General features: G+C 47.0%; 1 protein-coding gene across 1 annotated transcript in view; it reads left to right on the top strand.

Moving 5' to 3' along the window:
- Window positions 1-21260, top strand: part of CACNA1E (calcium voltage-gated channel subunit alpha1 E) — a gene marked incomplete at both ends in the record, with an annotated part of 387788 nt that overhangs the window by 82287 nt on the left and 284241 nt on the right. The window contains 2 exons of the mRNA XM_080698762.1: window positions 13325-13430; window positions 14210-14349. Coding sequence (XP_080554888.1) covers window positions 13325-13430; window positions 14210-14349 — 246 coding nt within the window. The remainder of the gene's footprint in view (window positions 1-13324; window positions 13431-14209; window positions 14350-21260) is intronic.

Here is a 21260-nt window from a genome sequence, read left to right as displayed (position 1 = left end):
GCCACAAATATCAGGAAATAGACTTAAGATGGCAAAGCAAAGGGATAGATTTAGGATGTCAGACCTGCTCGGCAGCCTTCTACACTTCTGCTCAGAAGCGGCTGGGTTCAGAATAACCCGGCATCGTCACGTGGCTGACGACCTTTTCTTTTTCTCTTATGCTCACCTATTATTATATTATCATATAATCTAATTAACATTCTATAGAGACTACTGTGTAGGGCTGGAGGGCTTTCAGTCCCACCGTATGCAGCCCTGGGAGTAGATGGAGAAAAAAACTAACCTTTAGTGAATGCTCACTGTGTGACAGCCCCTGTGCAGTGCAGTGCAAAGGCATATCTAACTTCTGGAATTGTGGATATTGTTGTTCCGAGTTTACAGATGATTAGCTCAAGGCCACAGGCAGATGTACTATTCTTTCTCCTTTCTACCACACTGCCTCTGGTCAGTCTGAGAGACTGGCAGTACTCTTCCTAAGGGACTACCCTTTGAGGTGACACCGGGTGCTGCTTGCATGGTATCTGTGGTAGGCATTGGTCAGGAAGCTAAGCACAGGGGAGTGAGAATCAGTAAAGGGGATACGAGCGAGGCGCTCTTACCCACCATGCTCATCCTGAAGCAGATCTGAGACCCCCACCCCGTCTTCCTACTGACCCCAAAGCCCCACTGCCACATCGCCTTTGAGCAGGCCTTTGGTTTGAAAGGCCAATTTTTCTTTCAGTAGTAGCATGTCAGGTTCATTTTATTTTTATTTTTTATTTTTTGGCATTGGAGATTAAACCCAGGGGCATTCTACCTCCCAGTTAGATCCGTAGCCTATTTATTTATTTATTTATTTATTTATTTATTTATTTATTTATTGGTACTGGGGATACAATCCAGGGGCATTCTACTTCTGAGCTATACCCCCAGCCCTATTTTTTATTCTTTTTTCTTTTTTTTTTTTTGGTACTGGGAATGGAACCCAGCTACCCCCCAGCACTATTTTTTTTATTCTTTCTTTCTTTCTTTTTTTTTTTGAAGATTTAAAGAAGTTTATTAGAAAGATAGAAATACAGAAAATAGAAATACAGCCCCATGCCAAAATGGCCTGAGGGGGTGACTCGAAATGAATATACCCTTTTTATTCTTTATTTTAAAACAGGGACTCACTGAGTTACAAAGGGCCTCACCAAGTGGCTGAGGCTGACTGCAAACTGTGATCCTCCTGTCTCAGCCTCCCAAATGCAGGGATTACATGTGTGTGCCACCACACGTGGCTCTATTTTGATACAGGGTCTCACTAAGTTTCTGAGGCTGGCCCCACACCTGAGATCTTCCTGTCTCAGCCTCTCAAGTACTGGCTTATGGGAGTGTACTGCCACGGCCAGCTGGGTCCATTTTTTTTTCTTCAGTCCTTTCCTTCCAGGGTCCCTCAATGTGAGTTGCAGTGCGGAGGTGGCAGCTTTCCTGACTTTTTCTTGAACTTTCGCTTATTGAATGCTTCAGCTTTTTAGAAAATGGGGGTTGGGATAGTAGGAAGGCAGCAGAGAAGACTCATATCTTGGGTGGACCGTAGGAAAAACCTGACGTAGGTCTCTAAAGAAGCAGCTTTATGTTCACTCCCAGGCCCCCATGATGAAGAGTCTCACTTTCCATTGACTGTTAGGGAAGTTTCTACCTAATCCATCCAGTCATGGAGCTTCTCTTTTTGACAATTTAGAAATATTTTTGTGAACTTTAGGCACCTTCAAGGTGTTCCTGGGTGTGCAGAATTTCATTGTGAATGTATTTCCTGGAGGTTCTCATCAGTAGCTTCTCCAAGAGCGACTTCTTTTGATTGTAACAATGGATGGTCTTCCTTTCTCTCCCACTTCCTTTCTATCATGTTCTGTATTAACAGAATAATACTGTATTAGAATTACAGGGATCCATGAGAAATTCTAATCAAACCCTTATTTATCTACAAGAAATATGAGGACCAGAGATACTAACAGACTTGCCGCAAGTTGCTCAGAGAATAAGCAGAGACTAGAACTTAGGGCTTCCGACTCGGTGCAGAGCTCCTTTGTATCATAGTTTTTTTTTTTTTTTTCTGTATCCTTTCTCTGCTCAGTCATCCTCCCTCTAACCCCTTCATTTTCTTCTGAGATGTCCTCATCAGTTCACTAGTTCACCAGTGTGTGTTTTTGGTGTTTATCTTGGGACAGAGAGGGCTGGGTATAAGGATCATGCTTCAGAAGAAAGGACTTAAACAAGAAAGAAGTAGGAAGGGACAAGAGAAGGGTACCTGATAAGAATGAAGCTGGCTGGCAACAGATCCATCAGGGATGGGAAACAGTGATCCAGGAAATGGTTAATTTTCTCCTTTCTTGAGAATGTCATTGGAGAAGCATATGAGATGATGAAGACTTAATGGGCCATGAACTACCCGGTGTAAACACTAACACGAGGTCTCAGCTTACAGTAGTGTGGATGGGAGCCTGAGCAAGCCCATCTCTGAAAGTCTACGGGGGTCTTCACTGGCCCTAGAAAAGGTAAAGCATCTACACACCCTACCTTAGAAGACAAGATCTTGGAAAAATTGAGTCATTCTAGGAAGGAGGAAGTAAATACAAATGAAAAGAGCCCTCAGTTTTAGAATCCTCAATTCAAGGTATGAAACCAGGGAAGGTTTTTGTTTTTTATGTTTTTTTTTTATTTTAATTTTGCTGGTTTGGGGGATTGAATCCAGGACCACATGCATGCTAGGCTCTACCAGCCCCAGCCTTGGGGAATTTTATTTGATTGTTATTATGATACTTTCCCAAGATATTTAGACTATGGAGCTGAGTCCTGAGAGGTTCTGGAGAAGTATCCTTTCTCCTTGGTCTCAGTATCTACAACTGTGGAAATGAGGGTGCAGAAATAGTTAATAGAACCCTAAGATGTCTCATCAGTTCTCATTTTTGTGCCTCTGGGATCTTAGTGTCTACAATTGTTACTGCACTCGATTTGAGGGTACCATTAACTTTATGGCTTCCAGAATTGAGATCAGGGTTTTCTTCTCTTGGCTGTACATTAGAATCAGCCTGGGAATTTCTGGAAATGCCCATGTCCAGCCTTCAGCCAAGATAGTTCAGAATTTCTAGCGGTGGGATACCGTGGCCTTCATTTTCTAAAACTTTCTGGGTAATTCTATGGTTGAGCTGAGGCTGAGTCCCACTAATCTCCTAGGGTAAGAGGTGAGCAAATTACCTATTTTTTTTTCTGTGTCTTTGAGTGTGCTTTGATCACATGCACCAGCCGGTCGCTCTCAGTTCTCTTGCAGGCTATGGTGACAGAGCAGGAGCCCCCTGGGTATCCTGGAATTCACCCTGAGAGAACAGGGTGATTAATTCATATGTTGCACCGTACAACACAAGGCAAAGCCATTCACCTGTGGCTGGTTGGGCATGCCTCCCACTGCCAGCCTTCTGTGGTGAGGCCGATGAGCCAGACTTCCTGAATGCAGACCCATCTAGGTAAGCAGCCAATCTGAGGCCAAGTAACAGAGTGGGTCATGCTCAGGCAGGAGGTCTTTGAATAAGTGCTTGAAGATGCACTGACCTTGCTTCTTACCTGTACCCCTTATGCATGTGAGGTTGACTTAGAATGATGGCCACCAGAGGCCAAAACCTCCCCAAAGTCCTTGATTTTCTGTCGTCTGCCTCTTCCAGATTCCATGTTCAGTGATGTAATCTGGTAGTGAAATTGGCCCTGAAGAGTATTTACACCCCCAATATTGGCAAATACTGCCCATGAGGGCTTTTCTTCCTGACGTTAAATATTTATTAGCATCACATTTCATTTATTTCTTACCAAAGTCATCCGTTCACCTGTGGAACAGCAGAAGTTCTCCACTCTATTGCCCTAGATCCTCCTTTGAGTGGGTCTTATTCTCTGGAATAACTTAAAAAAAAAAACCATCAAAGCCCCCTATTATAAGGTATCCCTCCGGATATTTGAAAGCAGCTATGATGTCTCTCAAGTCTTCCCTTTCCAAGCCGAGGATCTTTAGTCCCTTTAGCATTTCCTCATGTGGTTTGCAGGCTCAGCAGGCATCTTTGAACACTGGGGTACAGTGGCAGAGTTTTCAAAGGCAAACAAAGAAATTCTCCCAGAGGTGTCTTATGGACTCTTTCACGAAAGGCTTTGCATTTTCCTTATACGTCCTGAGTACCATCTGCTGTCCCCGTGATGCCAGCTGACATGGGCACAGTCAGGTGTGGCTGCCAATTGCAGCTCACAATTTCCCTAATGTGCTTGTTGCTGCCAGAACTCTTGAGGGGCTCAGATTTGTCAGAGAGTCATCAAAACACAAATTTTGGTTTCTGAAACAGGTAATTTCCCCACCGCTGGGTTGTTTTCTTTCAGAATGTGCCCCTTCTCATTCTTTCCTTTTCTGTAGCATTCAATAACTTGTCTACTGAACACCCCGACCGTGTGCGAATGACAGCATTCGGAGTCCAGGATCCAGCCAGATGCGTAATGAGTGAATTTGTTAAGACTTCTCCAGCTGGCTGCAACTAGAAGGGGCATGGGCTGCAATAAGAGGAAGATGGCCAGGGCTGTCTTATTCCTCAGAACCAAAACATCATCTCCTTTGGGAGTTGGGTGAGCCTGAGCCTGGAGCTGAGTTCACCAAAGTAGGAATAATGTGAGCTTCCTTTGAGGTAGTCTAAGAGCAGTGAGGGCCGAGACATGGCGTCACAACTAAGAATAAAAGGGTAATGCGGAGGGTCTCTGTTTTGAATAACAGTCCATTGTCTTTATAAGAGCTCGTGGAGACCATTTTGGCCGACAGAAGACCATTGAGGGGTTCTTTGCCTCTTTAATATGTGCCCAATTTTGCTTCCTTTGTCTTTCATTCATTAGGTTTTTAAGTCTTTTAGGAGTAGGTGTAATGGTATTTCCATCTCCTTGACAGGCAGAGAGACAGAGAAAGAGGTGTGCGTGTGTGTTCAGGACCGCCTGTCAGATGGTGGATTTGAACAGAGGCAGCTGTTGTCATGGTGATGGCAGGTCGCATCCCACCACCATGGAAACCAGAGTTAAGAAACTGATGTTAAGGCTGGAAGTCACATGATGCATTTTTTTTTGTTTTGTTTTGTTTTAAAAAAAGAAAAGGGATTTGATTTTTCAGTCTGATTTTTTTTTTCTTTTAAAGATGAGATTGGGTGGTGAGAGAAACTGCACCAAGGAAAGCAGGGAGATAATGAAATGGACAACATGGAGGAACACATGGGTCCTTCTTCTCCTTTTCCTGCTTGACAACAGTACCTTTCTCCTGCCCTGCTGGGAGGAGGAAGCTGAATGCAATGTGGATCTCCAGTTCACTGCCTGAGTCCCGTGTGCATAAAGAAGCACTGGGCTTCAGCCCTCCTGCCCTTTGAAGGTGATGCATGGTCCAGCCTCTGTTGACCAGCCCCAGGCAATGACTGGGAATCCGGAGGTTGGGCAGGGCTTCAGAAGGAGGCAGAAGTGGAGTAAGTGTCATGGCTTACTCTCAATATCAGGGTGGCCCACACATGATGGATTCAGAAAAGTTAACATTTACTTTAGGACTTTGGGAAGTTCATCCATAGCCCCTCAGAACCTCAAGGAGCGGAGTTCCCTCTGTTTATTCCATGTTCTGGATTGGTTTCCACTGGGCCATCCCATCTTGCCAGGTCAGACATGGTAAGAGTTCTCTGAAGTCCAGAGTGAGCCCAGTGAGGAGGAGCGTGTTTTCCCCTGGCCAGGGACTCTATGCACCTGGCCTCTGCCCTCTCACCCTGTGGGCGGGGCAGCTGGCTGAGAGGCATTGGAAAGCCCTCGTGGATCTCATCTTTTAAACTCCTGCTCCCACTTCACACATGATTGGAAGAGGTGATGAAGCAGCCCTCCAGGCAGGGAGCTGGCCCTGGCCTTGCTCAATAGGGCTGGTTTGAGTTTTCCTTTTAGACTTAAGGGTTGAAAGATGGTGCCCGCAACTTGGGTAGACAGGTTAGGAGGTAAAGCTTCCTGCAAGAATGTTTCTCCATGGGAAGGAGGAGGAAGACCATGAGGGGCACCCACACTCCCTGTGAAAGCTGTAGCCACAGTGATGGCTGTGTCTGTGTTTTAGGTACAAGGTCCTATCTCTTTGACATGACTCTTCCTCTTGGGCAGATGGGTCTGTCTCAGCAGGCTCAGGGGAGGGGGCTATGATCTCACCAGCATGATCTCACTGCATCTCCATCAGGGTCCTTGCTGGACTTCAGTGGTGGTTCCACTCCCCCTAATCTGGCCTCGGGTGATTGATGCCCCTTCTAATCACCCAGAGAGATTGCATCAGAGCCAGCAGCTCCATAAATCCTTCTCTGGGCACTAGTGTCTGCATCTGCTTTCCATAGTCTCAGGAGGATCTGGGCCAGAGGCCCACTGCCATCATTTAAAAAAAAATTTTTATTGGGGCGGGTATCGAATGTCAGCCCTGGCTGCAGCCAGCCAGCCCCCTTCTGAAGGGAGAGACCACGAACAGATGCTGTCCCCAAAGCTTGGAGCCACAGCAGATGCTTCCAGATTGATTGAGTAGGATAATCAAATTGACTGTGCTTTTGTGGAGTACCTTACAGTTTTCAGAAGGCTGTCCTGTTCATGTATTGCTTTGGGCCTTGGTTCTTTTCGCATTTCTGGTTTGTTCTGTGGGAGTGGTTGGTGGTGACCTTTCCCTGCCTCTTGAGCACTGTGTTGGGACAGCTTTGACAGCAGGAACCTGACTCTCTTTTTCCATTGCCAAGTTACATTTTCTCTTATTCTGGTTTCAAGGAAGATTTCGATTTTCTCATATTAAAAAAATAGCATGGAAGCTTTTAGCTATATTTTACTATCATTCTTATTTATATCTGTGAATATTTACATATGAATGATAGTATATATGAATATTATGAAGGCATATATAGATATATGATAGTATATATGAATACATGCATATGCTTATATCGTATACATACATGTTATATATATTTATATATGTATGAATATATATACATATATATGTATATTTTTTGTGATACTGGGAATTGAACCCAAGGGCATTCTATCTCTGAACTACACCTCCAGCGCTTTTTATTTTTAGGTTTTAAACAGTCTTGTTAAGTGACTAATGTTCTCACTAAGTTTCTGAGGCTGTCCTCCAACTTGCAATCCTCCTGTCTCAGCCTCTAAGATACTGGCATTGCAGGCATGTGCCACCACTCTTGGCACTATCATTCATATTTTTTTGTAGTACTGGGGATTGAACCCAGAGTCCTTCTACCTTTGAGCTACACAACCAGCCCTATTTTTTATTCTTTATTTTGAAACAGGATCTCACTAAGTTGGAGAGGGCCTCACTAAGTAGCTGAAGTTGGCTGAGAACCTGCAATCTTCCTGTCTCAGCTTCCCAAATACTAGGATGCCTGGCTCTATTGTTCATATTTAAAATATCTCTTTGACTGGGCATAGTGGTGCATACTTGTAATTTAAGTACTTGAGAGGCTGAGACAGGAGGATTGCGATTTGCTGCCAGTCTCAGCTACTTAGTGAGGCCTTCTGCAACTTAGTGACACCCTGTTTCAAAATAAAGAATATAAAAATAGGGCTGGGGGTGTAGCTTGGAGGTAGAAGGCCCCTGGGTTCCATCGCCAGTATTACCAAAAAAAAAAGTATCTTTAATTGAGAGCTTCTGGGGGGAATCACAGATAGAGAGGCTCTTTCCGATGCCTCTTCTAGTCCACAGCCACATGTTAGAGTGATATTTACATGTGGGTGAGGAAGGGGTAGACAGATACACCCCAGGTCCCTAGGTCCAAAGCCAGGATGCTGGTGAGAGAAGAAGGGATGCACTTTCTTTCAAGCAGATGGTTCTGGGCCTGGGGGGAGGGATGGAAATGACCAAAGGAGACTGAGACATGATTCCCCAGAGACTGTGAGCTCTTCTAGACACCCCCACGAGTTTCTGGGAAGTGCCAGAGTCACCACAGGTGCATGCCCTCCATTAGGCCTGGGCTTGGAGAGAACATGGTCCCTGGCGGCCCCCAGCCCCTGGCGGCCCCCAGCCTCTTTTGTATGAGGTCAGCAGCATCCTGGTGTTAAGAGATGTGCGTGTTTCGCCCAGATTCCTTCCTTCCTTTGGCGGCCTGTGGTTTAAGTCCTTCCCAGACTTCTCCCTGTAGATCTAAACCCGAGAGGCTGTGAGCAGGGCAGTAGAGCAGAGAGCCTGTCCCTGGCTCCGGCTTACTGAGCTCAAGAAGGGATTGAACAAAAGTCAGGTGTGTGGGCCAAGCAGGGGCTGCTCAAATTAGCTGTGTTGCTAAGGAAACAAGTCAACTGGTTGAAGGAAGGAGCACCGGGTAAAGGAGATAAATCAATAAGTGTACCTATTTTTATCATTTCCCTAATGATTGTCTTGAGACTGTGAGACAGGGAAGGGAGGGCGGGCTGCGCTGGCTCATCCTCATTAACAGGCGCAGAAGGAGAGAGGAGCAGAGGGGTGTTTGGGGAGTTGGCCAGGAAAGTTTATGAAGAGCGGCCCCTTAGTGAGCAGACAGTGAGACGCGGTGTCTTTGCAGGTTTCAAAGTTCTTTCTTGGTCATCTCCTCCTTCAGGCCGGTCCACCCCTTTGTTCTTTGGTATTTGATCCTCGCCCAAATCTTGTACTGATTTCCGTGACTGTCACCTTCCCCTGTACCCTCAGGTCTGATGGGCTTTTCTGTTGGTTTGGTGTTTTTCAGAAAACGTATAGCTTTAATTGATTTTATGATTATAAATGAATACATGCTCATTATGACACTCAGACAGTGGATGAAGGAGTAAAGAGAAATGTGAAAATAACCCTGTTAACTCAGAGAAAACTCATTATCTTTCGGCAAGAAGAATCTTCTCTTTCTCGCTCTCTTTCTATCTCAACATTAAAGAGATCTTCCATGCATGCTGGGGTTTTTTTTCCTTGCTTTTTCTCTTTTAATAGATAATGCATGCTCACAGCACACAGTACAGAAAGTTCAAATGGGTGTACACTGTAGACAGAAGATGGGAAACCTTTTATAAGGCTTCTGTGGGCTCTGGTCTGCCTATGCTATTCATTACCAATTGGTTTTTAATTTTTTTTTTTGAGACAAAGACATAGATTTATTTAGGAAAGTAGGAAATACAAATTCCAGGGAGAATGTGGGCCACCTCAAGGGTGAGAGCTGCTTGGTTATTAATTTTCAATCAACAAAATAACAGTTGCTGGATGTCTACTCTATGCCAAGTGTCATGCTGAACACCAGGGATACAGAGATGAATGAGGCAAAGACTCTGGGCTCCGGCCCCCAGGGCTTGCTGCTTCGTTAGCTCTATTTGTGCAGGATTTCAAAACACAAACAATCTGGACACCAGAGCTGGACAATCCTCTCCAAAATATGCTTTGTGTCAGGCACTGAATGTAATGGGAGTCACTGAATTTCCTAGAGCCCTACACAGGCTTTCATTCTGCCCCTGCCCATAATTGCTCAGGAGGAGGGTCCTTTTCTCGGAGCCCATGGTGGCTTGGAGCTTCTTCTGACCTTTCCAAGTTCCACCTGTGTCTTGCCTGCAAGGCGTGTTAGCTTGACCTCTGGGCCATTATTTGCAGCACAGGCTTTTCCCTTTGGAGATGTAGCAGAGCCTCTGTTGCTGGGTTTGAAGTTCTCTTGGCAGGAAGAAAGGGAGCCAGCCTGCAAAGGTGGGATGAGCAGGGATCCAGCCTGAGCCAGAGTGAGTGACTACAGTTATCTCCATAATGGCTCCTCCATGGAGCAGCTCCTCCAGGAGGCCCCTCCCCCTCATTCCTGCATTTAACATGGATTAAGCTCCTACTGTGTCCCAGGGTCTCTGCTAAGCACAGCCAGGGAAAAGATCATCCAACATCTCCTTTCAGGGTCTAGATTCTTGAGGCAGGCGCACAGAGAGGACACGCATTCCCTCTGCAATGCAAAGAGAAATGAGTCACAAGGAGAAACTTTACACAGTATGTTTCAGCTGGGGCATAGCTTATAACCAGAGAGGAGGAGAAAGGCCATTGCAGGCGATGGAAAAAGTCCCAACATGGAAACGCCTTTTCTTTGTCCTTTGCTCAGAAAGGAAAGTGGAAAGAGGTTAAAGAAAAGGGTGAGATGGGGAGAGTCTCACCTCACGTTCTTTATTACCCCAAATTGAATTCGTTGTGGGGTCCACATGATATACAGAGGCTATCTCAGTGGTGTGTTCTGTTCCTTTGGAACTTTAAGCCCAAGGATTGATGTTCCGAATTGGTCCTTAGGCACCAGTGAATAGGCAGAGTATTTGGAGGGGAGAAAGTAGAATTCGGGTCTTTTCAGAACCTATGAATTACCAAACCCTCACCGTTTGATTCTTATCTCCAGCGCTTTTGGCAGCACCAGTCTTTGAGACTTCATAACTTTTCAACCATTTAGATACCTCGCCAGTCACAGGGAATTTGACTCCTCAGCTCCGGGGTTCAGGACCCCGTCTGTGCTGAGCATCCCCAGGGATGATAGTTGAACCTTCTGGGCCTAGTCTTGTGTCCCCAACAAGACTCATGTGCTTGCTGTTGGATGTTCTGGTCTAGTTGAGCTTAGAGGTCCCATCAGGGAGCTATGGAGCAAGCCAGTCTGGCCAGGAAGACACAGATGCAGGAGTGAGAGAGAGGAGTCGGGGGACAGCTGCCCGGACCCGCCTTGCCCCCAGTCTCAGCACCTGAGGGCTCATCTACGTCTAGGCTGCATTTCCACTGTCAGATTTTGAGAGGAAGAAGACTCAACCCAAAAGAGCCATCGCAGCCCCGAGCAGCCCCAAGAGAGCTAGTTATGCGCATAGCTCCAATAAGTAGGAACTTGTTTCCAGCCCAGGCCAGGCCCTGGCTCTCCCAGCGTGCTGAGGGAGCTCTCTGCTTGTGTAAGATGTTTCATGAAGAGCAAGAACAGGTCTGGCTACAGTCAGATCATGGGCCCTCCTCTGCCCCTTCTCTTGGGGACAGACAGTGAGACTTGCCCTTTGTCTCAGACCTTCTTGAGTATATTCTTGTAAACCATTCCCAAGAGAGATGCTCTGAAAAAGAAAAGAGTTGTGAGGTGAAACAAATACTGGATATTCCAGCCCTGTTCCCAACCCCTTGTGTGTGTGCCTGTGTTGTGGGTGCACACTGTAGACAGTGGTATTGAGAGCTCGGAGAAGTCCTACTGGGAGTAAACCGCTTTACCTAAACCAGGCTCTCTCTCACTTATTTGACTGTAAATTCCAATAGCACTGGCATTTCATTGTAGGAACCTGAATGCCTCTACCTTCTGCTGCCTTTCACAGGTGACTTGTAGCTGTGTTATCAGGTCTCTATCTGGACCCATTTTCTGGACTGTCTTTGAAAAAGGGTGTGGGCTCCTCAGCCATCACCTCTCACATGTTCTCATCTCAGCTGCATTTTGCAGGATGGGGTGGGCTCCAGGCCCTGGCTAGCTTGATTGGGGGTCTTGTGGGGCTCTGGGCCCAGGGCCGATTCTCCCCTCACTCTCTATTTGTGCAGAGCTCTGGTTTGGAGCCGGCCATGGTAAGGCAGAGCATTCCTTCTGTGATCACTGGTCTCTGGTAGCATTGGTATGGCGTATGTCAGGAGACTCGTCTTGAGAAGTTTGGGCGTGCAATCTGGGTGTGTGCTTGTAGCGAGGTTGGCTCTTAGGAGCCAACCTTGGCATGTAGAGCATGGAGAGGAGGCGGAATACCCAGGGGGCACTGAGGGCCTTCCATGTGGAGAGGCTCCTCTCTGGCTGAGAGGTCATAATAAACAAGCTCAGTGGTAAGTAGAGGCAGAGTTCTGGCGTGGAGGTCCTCTGAGGCCCCTCCAGTCTTCAGATCTGCTGGCTGGGCTGCAGTGGAGCAGCAGCTGGGGGTGCTGCTGCCCCTGGGGCAGAGGTGCCAGGTGAGAGCTGGAGATGTATGAGAAGGATCAATGTGTGTAACTTGGGGATACAGAGCCACGGGGAAAACACAGGGTTGCTAAATGGAGAGTAACAGGACTGGAGGTGACCCTGCAGCCGGGCGCCTCTCCCTGCAGCCTCCCTTGTGAGCACCAGGACCAGAGCAACTGGTGGACCACTCAGTCCCACCCTGCCCCAGAGATGTCCTGAATGCTCTTTTAATGTTGACCTGAGAAAGCTGTCACAGCAGGGAGGGGGTGGGAGGTTCAAAGAAGCATGCTTATGATTTGTCCTCCTCTCGTACTAGAAGGGAGGGCTCTAGGCCCTGTTGTGTCCTCCCCAGCTGGCCTGGCTCTATGGGGGACAGGAGAATGGTCACTGCCCTTCCCTCCCTTTGCCTGATCTACTCTTCTGCAGACTCTGGGGCCTGCCAGAGCACAGGCTGCTCTGCACAACCAGGGGCAACAGCTCGCTTGTGTTTGTCCTGACAGTAATTACAGAATGAAACCCCGACATGCAGAGTGCCTGGGCCCCGGACCTGGAGATCCCCTCTCTTTTCTAAAGTGACCTCACCTCCCCCTGAGCATGCGGCGGGACCTTTCTGCAGGAGTCGAGATGCTGCTGTTGAGTCATCATTCTGTTTTTAACAAGGCACGCAGAGTTCCTCACCTGTCTTCATAACAGAAACGCCTAACAGGGAAAAAGCCTGCGCTCATTCACCTGCCTCAGGGTTTGGTTTCTAGAGGCCCAGGCTCTGCCATCCTGGATCCCAAGACACGCTACAGCTTTCTGTTTCCTCTGGACGTAGAAGCTTAGAAGAAAATAAGGTGGGCAAGCTCCTCCTGATCCCAGGAAGTGCTTAAGTAGAAGCAGGCTCATTTGGGGTGGGGTTTCTTTTCCAGAGGTTCTTCTTACACTCAGCTGAGCAGAGGTTTTAAAGGAGGTGACTCCAGATGTGATCCCCAGCGGGCATCAGGCAGCCAAAGCTGAGTGTTGGCTAACGCCACATCATACAGTCTAGGGGCCTCCTACAGCGTGAATCCAGCACACCCCCACCCCCCCACCCCGTCCATTTTCAGCCTGGGTTGGTTCCTGGATTTGTCTTTATATTTCATCGGTATCTGGAGTATCTGCCGTATGCCTAACTTTATTATTCATTAGCCATGTTCTTTTCTTGGAGAGGATGCTGTGTACACAGACCAGTCCTAAGTGGTTTTATGTTGTATATGCAAAGGGCTGGGCATGGTCCTGCCTGCTACCTGCTAAAATAAATCAGGCACACTGCAAGGCACCTTGGGGGTTGATGAAATTTGCATATTTATGTGCAGGACCCCCTTGGAGGCCGCGTGCCTCTCTCAGGTGAATTTGTTCCTTAACTCCTCCTTCCCCACGCCCTTTGAGTACATGATCCTGGCCACTATCATCGCCAACTGCATTGTCTTGGCTCTGGAGCAGCATCTTCCCGAGGATGACAAGACCCCGATGTCCCGGAGACTGGTACGTGCTTCTCTCCCTCTCGCCCGTCTTTTCCCTGTTGGTCCTCTTCCTTGGCTCCCTTCCTGGCCTCAGTACCCTCCCTCCCTCCCTTCCTCCCTGGTCCTACAGTTCTGTGGGGACTTTGTTCTTTGCCAAGGGACAAGTTAGCAACAAGCCCCATGGGGGCTCGGGGGGGGGCATTACCCACACTTGTGTGTGCAGCAGGCCAGAGGGAGGGCAGGCCTGAGGGCTTTTGCTTCACTCCTCTTTCCTAAGGGACTTGAAGTGACAGGAAAAGGGAGGGCCAAGGAGGGGGAGGAGGCTCAGAGCTTGTGTGTGTTGGTGATTACGAACTCGCTAAATGCTGACGTCCGTTTTCTCCCTAAAGAAATGATTCACATGTCTAATGCATCCCCCACTAAAGGGAGCAAACAAATTGCTTGGAATCCAAATGTGTGGGTGAGTGGGTACAGCCCGCTTACCTGGGCATGAGGAGCCTGAGGTTTCTACGTGGTGTGAAGGTCAGTAGTCGAGAAGCCAGCTCCTTTGGGGTCAAGCCAGGGCCATCAGGGACCTTCAGGGGAAGAAGTCTGGTCCCTGGTTGTGGCCCCACATCTGCCCATTTCTATACCTTGCCCTGTGCACTCCAGGGGTCACAGAAAGCCTGTAGCTCCAGGTCCTTTGCACTCTCCCTTTCCCCCTGTGTGGGCTGGCCTACACAGACACGAGAGAGGTGGCCAGGGGGAGCCTGGCAGAGCAAGTTCTATGCCTACTGGTGTCTTTGCTCCTCCTCCCCACAGGAGAAGACAGAACCCTATTTCATTGGGATCTTCTGCTTTGAAGCCGGCATCAAAATCGTGGCCCTGGGGTTCATCTTCCATAAGGGGTCATACCTGCGCAATGGCTGGAATGTCATGGACTTCATCGTGGTCCTCAGCGGGTGAGTCCTCTCCTGTGTTCTCCTCCTGTGTGTATGAGGGCACTGTGGTGTCAGTGTAGCTAGTGCAGGCCACCCCAGGGGTGGAAGGACAGACTATGGCATAGGAGAAGGAGGAAAGTTTAAGGATCAGATTCCCCTTGGGATCTGTCTCTTCGATGGAGTCCTCAGTGGGGTGCCTTGCAGAAGCGTGTGTCTTAGGCAGAGGCCACGGGCCTCGGACAGGTCTGGCTTCCTGTTCTGTGCATGTCTAGGTTTCTGAACGCCCACTTCCCTGGGGAGGGGGCTTTTCTCTGAAGTAAGGCACTTGCCTTAGCCCGAGAGGCACTTCCAAGAGATCAGCCAGACACTGCAGGCAGCACAGTCACTTTGGGGGGGGGGGTTGGAGAAGACCCCAGTTATATTTTTGAATTGCTAATTAAGACTCATGTCCTGACAACAGAATTTTTAATGATCTGCAGATTTATTACTAGCCTGTCATTGAATCATATTGAAATGCTTGAAAAGTTATTCCTTTGAAATTAATGTATCAGCTCTATAATGGGGCTGACACAATGTCGTAGGAGCCTATATGATGGTGTTATGATTAGTTATGTTTGATAAATCATTTGTTTGGATATGAACATGGTACGAGGACCTTGGGTTGACCCAGCACTGTTGGGGCCTTGGTAATGATGTCGGTAGGCATACCATATTGGCTTCTGTGGCTCACGAGTCTTTGGGTCCAGTGGCTCTTGGTCCCTGAGGGAGAGGGGCAAGCCTGTGTGTGTATGGCAAGAGGGGGCTATGAAAATTTCATCCAGCTGCCTAGCAGACAGTAGTTCCAACTGGTGAGGAAAAGAAGAGAACATAGCCACCACTGTGAGTGGCCCAAAGGAGAGGGAGTAAAGAAGACCTTTCCTAGTCATGGGTGAAGGGTAGGTAAAGTCTGAGAAGGGAAAGGGTTTGGGAACCATCGCGACCTTTGGATCAGACACAAGACTGATGTGCTTAACCTTTAGACCAATTGTGATTGAGTGCAAGAGAAATAGCTGAAGATATAATAGGCTGACATGTAGCTCATAAGTAGCTGACCCCTTCAATATAGGGAATGGATAAATCGAGGGGGGGATTATTCAAGTTTAAAATCATCCATTGCCTTACAAAAAGATTTTTATGAAGGTTATTTTTCTGTAAAAATAAACCCTGCATTTTAAATTAGATTTAATATTTGAAGATACATTTTATATACAATATATTAGAGAAGTACATTGTCATAGAAAATGCGGCCCACCTCAATGATGTTTTAAGTGTCTCTAAAACAAATAGTATATACTGTATTAGGAAAGTCCTGAATAAGAATTTGAACTATTTAGACACGATAGGGATAGGATTCTGTGTTGAATAACAGAGCTGTGATATATGTACATTCTGTGTTTAGAATGGTCCTGTTAAGTTCTTTATGTGTTAGAGACCATTTGGAATTTTTTGTCCAGTCCATTCATTTTTATTTTAAAGTGTTATATCTTGATTAAAGAAAATGTGGAAAGTACAGGAAAATAGAGAGGGAGGGAGGGAGGGAGGGAGGGAGGGAGGGAGGGAGGGAGAGAGAGAGAGAGAGAGAGAGAGAGAGAGAGAGAGAAACACTTGCTCACTGATTAAAAAAATAACTCCCGATTGTTTTGTGGTATTTTCTCCCAGCCTGTTAACACTGAGCAAGCTTTCTTTTAGATCCTCGTAATTATGCTGTCTTTCTCAATATATGCTCAGTGTGTGAGAATATCACACATTATTCCATACTTTGGTGAAAAAATCTGTAATGACTGATCAGCAGTTGGTTTAAATAGATGCACACAGCTTACTTCTTGTTTTGTGATTATTCGACACTTACATTGCTTTCTGTGTTTTTTCTTTCCTTTTGCTATGATAAATAATTATTAAAGATGCTCCAACATATGTCTTTTGTATGTCATATTTTACCAGAAATTTTTTTCTTTTAACAATTTTTTTATTGAACATAAATAGTATACATTTAAACTATATTTGGTGCCCTCTCCCCCCCGCCCCCATTTTCCCTTCCCCCCTCCCACCAATGGTTGTCCAGGTTAACCATGTCATGTCATAATTTTACGCATGTTCAGATGTAGACCCTCATCGATCAAGATCAGCCTTCATCCTCTCCTATCTTTCCATTCAAACTTTGCTGGTATTTCCCCTCCATTATCTGGAGTCCCACTGGTATCCTCTGTGTTTCCTAGTTTGGGCATATTAGAGGAAACATATGTACCTTCTTCTGTGCTTGGCTGATCTCACTTAACATAATGTTCTCCAGGGCTTTCCATCTTCTTGCAAATGATATAATTATGTTCTTCTTTATGGCTGAATAGAATTCCATTGTGTGTATTTCCCACAGTTTTGCTATCCATTCATCTGTTGATGGAGATCTGGGTTGGTTCCATATTTTGGCTATTACAAATTGTGCTGCTATGAACATAGGTATGCATATGTTGTTGTATTTCTCTGAATTCAACCCCTTTGGAAAGATACCCAGGAGTGGTAGGGCTGGATCATATGGTGGATCTATTCCCACCTTTCTTAGGAATCTCCACACAGATCTCCATAGTGGCGGAACTAGTTTGCACTCCCACCAACAGTGTAAAAGAGTTCCTTTTTCCCCATATCCTCGCCAGCATTTGTTGTTATTTGATTTCTTTATGCTTGCCACTCTGACTGGGGTTAGATTTACCAGAAATTTTGACAGGCCGAAGTGCAGCAGCCAGCCCTTTGTTTCTGTGGATTCTCTATAGAGGATTCAATCAAGCACAGGTAGGAAATATTTGGAAAATAATATCGTGTTCATACTGAATATGCACAGACTCTGGCCCCCCCCAACTTCTTGACATCATTCTCTAAACAGCGCAGTATAACCACTAGTTGGTTGGCATTTACGTCGCGTTAGATATTCTAAGTGACCTAGAGATTATTTAGAATGTGCAGGAGGGAGGGAGACTGTGTGTGAGTTTATATGTAAATACTCCTCCGTCATATATAGGGTATGTGCGTGTGTGTGGATTTTGTTATCCACAAAGTTCTGGAGCCCATGTCCTGTGGTCACCATAAGACAACTGTACTTTATGGGGGAATCTGTCTGCTCCTCTGGTTTGGGCTCTGGGCAACAGGAAGAGTGAGAGGAGATGGAGGAGCCAGACCTTTGACTGGATGAGAGAAGATTGATGGGAACTGTGATGGGGGTTGTCACTGCTGAAGAAGCAGATTCACGGGATCAGCAGGGTGTCTGCCTGTGTGTCTGATGGGCGCCCGGGAGTGGGTGTGGGTGTCTTCTCCTTTCCCTTTCTTACCGGTTCTTCAGATTCGGCTGGCTCTGTGGACGGCCTGGCAGGCTCCTGCTGTCCACCTGTACCAAGCTGCTATTCTTCTGGTTCCTGTGTTCTAGACTTACAGCTGGGCCCAGCACTCAGGGGAGCAGGTCTCTGCAATTCTCTCTCCAGGCAGAGAGAGGAGTGGCACTCTTTAACCCCCATTGAGGGGTTCAGGGCCATCGTTCTAAGGATAATCACATTTTGGTCTTCAGTTGTCATGGGTATCCATCTACCACATTGCATCGCGTCTAAGATGCACACATATTTAAAGTCAACCCGTGTCTTGACTATAGAGGCACACAGGGTGTAATTGACAGCCTTTTTCTTTCTGTCTTTCTCAGTGGTATGTTAAATTGTGGGCCGCTCTGCAACTATTGGGGTCTTAGGTCAGTGAAGCATGTTGTAATACCAGCCTGGCTGCCCGGCAGAGCCTTCAGAGATGAGTGTCTAGTACTCACTTAGCTTGTCCGTGCCCCCAAGTTGCTTCTCGGTGGCAGGTCCCAGAGTTCAAATGATGCCCTTTGACTGGGGGCTGATGAGTTTTGCCCCGCCCCAGGCAGCCTCTCCTCCTGGCCACACCTTGTGCCCTCCTGTCCCTGCTGACAGCTCTGACTTCCCACCTCATCTCCAGGTGTCACCTCACACTCTACTCCTGTGCACAGGAGAGCTGACAGGTGCAGGGGCATGACGCAGCCTCAGGGCACAGGCTGAGCAGCTTCTTAGCTCCAGTGCTCATGGAGGGCGGCAGGAAGGCTGGGAGGGAGCAGGTGCTGCAGTGTCAGACAGCTGGCTCAGCAAAAGACCTTCCATCCTGGGCCTTTGCTAAGAGACAAGTAGCCAGGCGCCTGGGCCACCACACCTGCCCGCCGCTCTGACCGTCTAAGCCTCAGTATTCCTAGGCCTATAAGTTGGAGTTATTCATGGTTTCATAAGAAGGTTTGTCTTGGTGTGTTTTATGTGGCTACAGCACAGTACTCAAAATTAGGTGACTTATAAAGAATAGGATTTATTTCTTGCAATTCTGGAGACTGAAAAGTCCAAAAGCAAGCCACCCGGCTGCTGGTGAGGGCCTTGCTGTGTTATGACACGCTGAAAAGTCCTCACACAGTGAAGAAGCACACACAGGAAAGAGGAATGTACCAGTGGACCTTGTTCTTTTCTCAGGACCTGACTAGCCATAACTAACCTACTCCAGCCATCACTAACCCACTCCCTCCATAACTAACCCACTCCTGCCATAGGTAACCCACTCTTTCCATAACTAATCCACTCCCTCTATAATTAACCCACTCCCTCTATAACTAGCCCACTCTCGCCATAACTAACCCATTCCCTCCATAACTAACCCAATCTCGCCTTAACTAACCCACTCCTGCCATAGCTAACCCACTTCCTCTATAACTAACCCACTCCCTCCATAACTAACCCACTCCTGCCATAACTAACCCAATCTCGCCTTAACTAACCCACTCCCTCCATAACTAACGCACTCCTGCCGTAATGGCCTTAATCTATTCCTGGTGCCCTCGTGACCCAGTCTGTCATAAGGCCCTACTTCTCAACACTGTCACAGTGGCAGTTAAATGTCAACATGAAAGGAGGGGATGTCCACACCCTAGTATGGGTCTTCTTAACCTCATCTACAGATGAAGAAACTGAAGCTCTGAGATGGCACAAGACTTGCCAGTAGGCTCTAGCTGCAGCACCAGAGCCCACATGGCTCGAAGCTCCTTCTTGGACACTCCACATTCCCACCCGGGTTACCCCACCGCCCCAAGGGTGCTGTGGTCCTAAAGGTCTCTGATTTCCCACTCCTGTGGTGCCCTTGAGGCCTTGTGTGTGCGGAAGGGCATCGGCAGGCACATGTTCCAAAGCTGGGAAGCACATGTGATTTGAAGAGAACAAGAAGACATGTGTCCCTCTGAAGTCTTTTCTTGTGGGCATGAAACAAAACTTCGATCTGCGGCCAGAAGACATCTTACGTGGCTCTCAGCAGAATGTGGTTTGATGCATAGAAACGGGGTCAGAAGGCCTAGCCCATTTTGTCATTAATTGGCTTCTTTATTCATGCATTCATCCATCCACTCATTTACTGAGCAAAGCTAGTTCTGCTCAATGTGGCTGCAAAGGCTGGGGCTGAACACCTAGGTTAATGTGTTCTCATTTCTCCTAAAAGACAACGGAATGTGCCATTCGCTTAACAAAGTGTCATCTTGCAGAATTTGGACTCTTGCATTGGTAACAACTCAGGAGATGCCATCTCTAAGCACTTGTCAGGGAACCTGGAGTATTCTAAATTACTTGAAGTCACTATCATACATTAGTCTTAATAGTAAGTTACAGGAACCTGAAATGGACGAGAACTTGGGGTCACTCTCAAACCATGGGTGAGAATAGAGAAGTGGGGGTGAGGACTGCGCTGTGGGACCCCCCCATTCATCTCTGCATGCCCTCTGTGTGGCATACAGTCAGGATTCAATAAATGCTGATTGAATCACTTGCTGCGTCCCAGATCCTCGGGCTGTCTATAGGGTGCAAAGGAGAGTGCCGAGGGAAGGCTGGGCTGGGGTGGAGAGCGATTGTTATTCCCACACCTTCCCCTGGACTTACTGGGATCCACATCTGCAGCTATGTCAGCCCAGCTCGCTCACATGCCGATCACTCTGTTAGGGGAATGGAAGCTGGGTGCTCACACGCAAGCCATTTTAGGGTTATTGGGCATTCAGTAACCTGGGCGAATTCACCAGGTTCTCAGGGTTAGCTCTTGTATATTGCTTCTTGGGTGATGGTTGTGGGATGAAGGGTAAATTGTGCAGATCCAGCCTTGCAGAGGTGGCTGTGGGGGGCAGGAGGAGGAGAGAAGGAAAGGGGAAGAGAAGAGGGACAGTGAGTATCATATCACCTGGCATTTGTCACATAATAAAAGTTGCCACTTATTGAACCATATAACAAGGACTACTTTTTTTCTTTGCAATACTTTGTATTCGGTCCATAGGCATTCTACCTCTGAGCTATACCTCCAGCCCTTTTTAAAATATATTTTTTTTAAATTTTGAAACTGATTTTTTATTTTGCCCAGGCTGGCCTGGAACCTGCAATCCTTCTGCCTCAGCCTCCCATCAAAGACTAATATTATAAAAGACTTTACAAATATTATTTTAATCCTAAAAAGGTGGTGGCACAAGGTAAACATTACTAGGTTTGATTATGTCTCAGGCCCATTTTAGAGATGGGTAGGCTAAGGCACAAACAATTTCAGTCACTTGCTCACATCCAGATGGTTGCTATAGCAGTCTTCCCCTTATCCACAGTTTGCTTTCCATAGTTACTTATGTCCAATCAGAGTCTAAAAACAGTAAGTGGAAAAATTTCAGATATAAGCAATTCATCAGGGTTAAATTGTGTGCTGTCTGAGCAGCAAGGTGAGATCTTGTACCACCGTGCTCCTGGTTTTGACATGAATCATCCCTTCATCCGGTGCATCTACATGGTATATACCACCCGCCAGTCAGAGCAGCCTCTCTATTATCAGACCCACCTCAGTGATATCACAGT

This window comes from Muscardinus avellanarius (assembly GCF_963383645.1).
Source record: "Muscardinus avellanarius genome assembly, chromosome: 7".
NCBI classification, from domain to species: Eukaryota; Metazoa; Chordata; class Mammalia; order Rodentia; family Gliridae; genus Muscardinus; species Muscardinus avellanarius.
The sequence above is the reverse complement of the archived record's forward strand: the minus strand, read 5'-3'. Positions and strand labels throughout refer to the sequence as shown.